General features: G+C 48.6%; 1 protein-coding gene across 1 annotated transcript in view; it reads right to left on the bottom strand.

Moving 5' to 3' along the window:
- LOC103597691 (major histocompatibility complex class I-related gene protein) overlaps positions 1-1,035 on the bottom strand; it is a gene marked incomplete at its 5' end in the record, with an annotated part of 88,922 nt that overhangs the window by 6,438 nt on the left and 81,449 nt on the right. Inside the window, 1 exon segment of the mRNA XM_008581558.1 lies at positions 568-843. Within this exon segment, the coding sequence (XP_008579780.1) occupies positions 568-843 (276 nt within the window).

Below are 1,035 nucleotides of genomic sequence, written 5' to 3'. Positions count from 1 at the left end.
GTCATCTGCCTGCAAAGCCTATGCTCTTAGACAGTCCATATTCATAGCTGTGGCCCAGGCGCCTCCATTACGGGCCTGCCACAGCTCTGGAAAGTCCCTCCACTAAAGATGATTCCTGTGGGAAAAGGCACATTGTGTCCAGGAGTTTCCTGTAGCATGATACAGACCTATTTCATTTTCAGTAATAAGATCACACATGAAAAGTGCTGTATTAACTGAAAGTTGGACCATTGAATCATATCCTTAAGGTGCAACAGGAGCTCCTGACTGAAAGGAGACTTAACCATAAACCGTTTAGCAAAGCAAAGACCCTCTGTCGTCTTTGTCAAGTCCAGATTTTCACTCATTAAGTAATGTGAGCCCTTAGTTGCTAAACAGTTAGTAAGAACTGCTCTACCTTTCAAGGTATTTCCCAACTAATCATTGACAAGAGATAGAGATGGAAGGGTTTGCCTCACTGGATCCCCCAAAAAGGAGGTGCCNGGGGTGACTATAACCTCGATCAGAGGGAGTCACGTGTGACACCAGTTGTTCTGGGGATGCGGGAACAAGGTGTTTTCTCTTTACCTGTCCTCTGCAGTGTGTCTTTCCCGTACTCCAGGAATCTCTTTAGCCAGGCAATGCATTCTTTTTCTAGCCAATTCTTTTGGTATTGTAATTCATGCTGATTGGCCTCCCATGCCCGCTTGGTGATGTGGGCCACATGATCCACAGCCGTCCAGGAGAGGGTGTCTTTGTTGAAGATAATGAAATCCTGTCCATCATATGCATACTGGAGAAACCCCGTGGTGCTTCCGTCCTCCAGCAGCTCACAGCCAATCATCCTCTGGTAAGTGTGAAACCCTGCAACACACATGCAACCAGGAAGGTGTTTGCACAGGCACAGGAGGTGCTCTCAAGCGATGTGACTGGGGGCATAGCTGGCAGCATCCTCTGTCCCAGGAGACACCCCCCACAGGCTAACCATGGCATCTTGGGGTCCGCAGGAGGTTCCTGTGATGGGAGCCCACCTATCCACAGACATTTGTGGAGTAC

Source organism: Galeopterus variegatus, unplaced genomic scaffold (assembly GCF_000696425.1).
Source record: "Galeopterus variegatus unplaced genomic scaffold, G_variegatus-3.0.2 Scaffold2393, whole genome shotgun sequence".
Lineage (NCBI taxonomy): Eukaryota > Metazoa > Chordata > Mammalia > Dermoptera > Cynocephalidae > Galeopterus > Galeopterus variegatus.
This window is presented reverse-complemented; position numbering and strand designations above follow the sequence as displayed.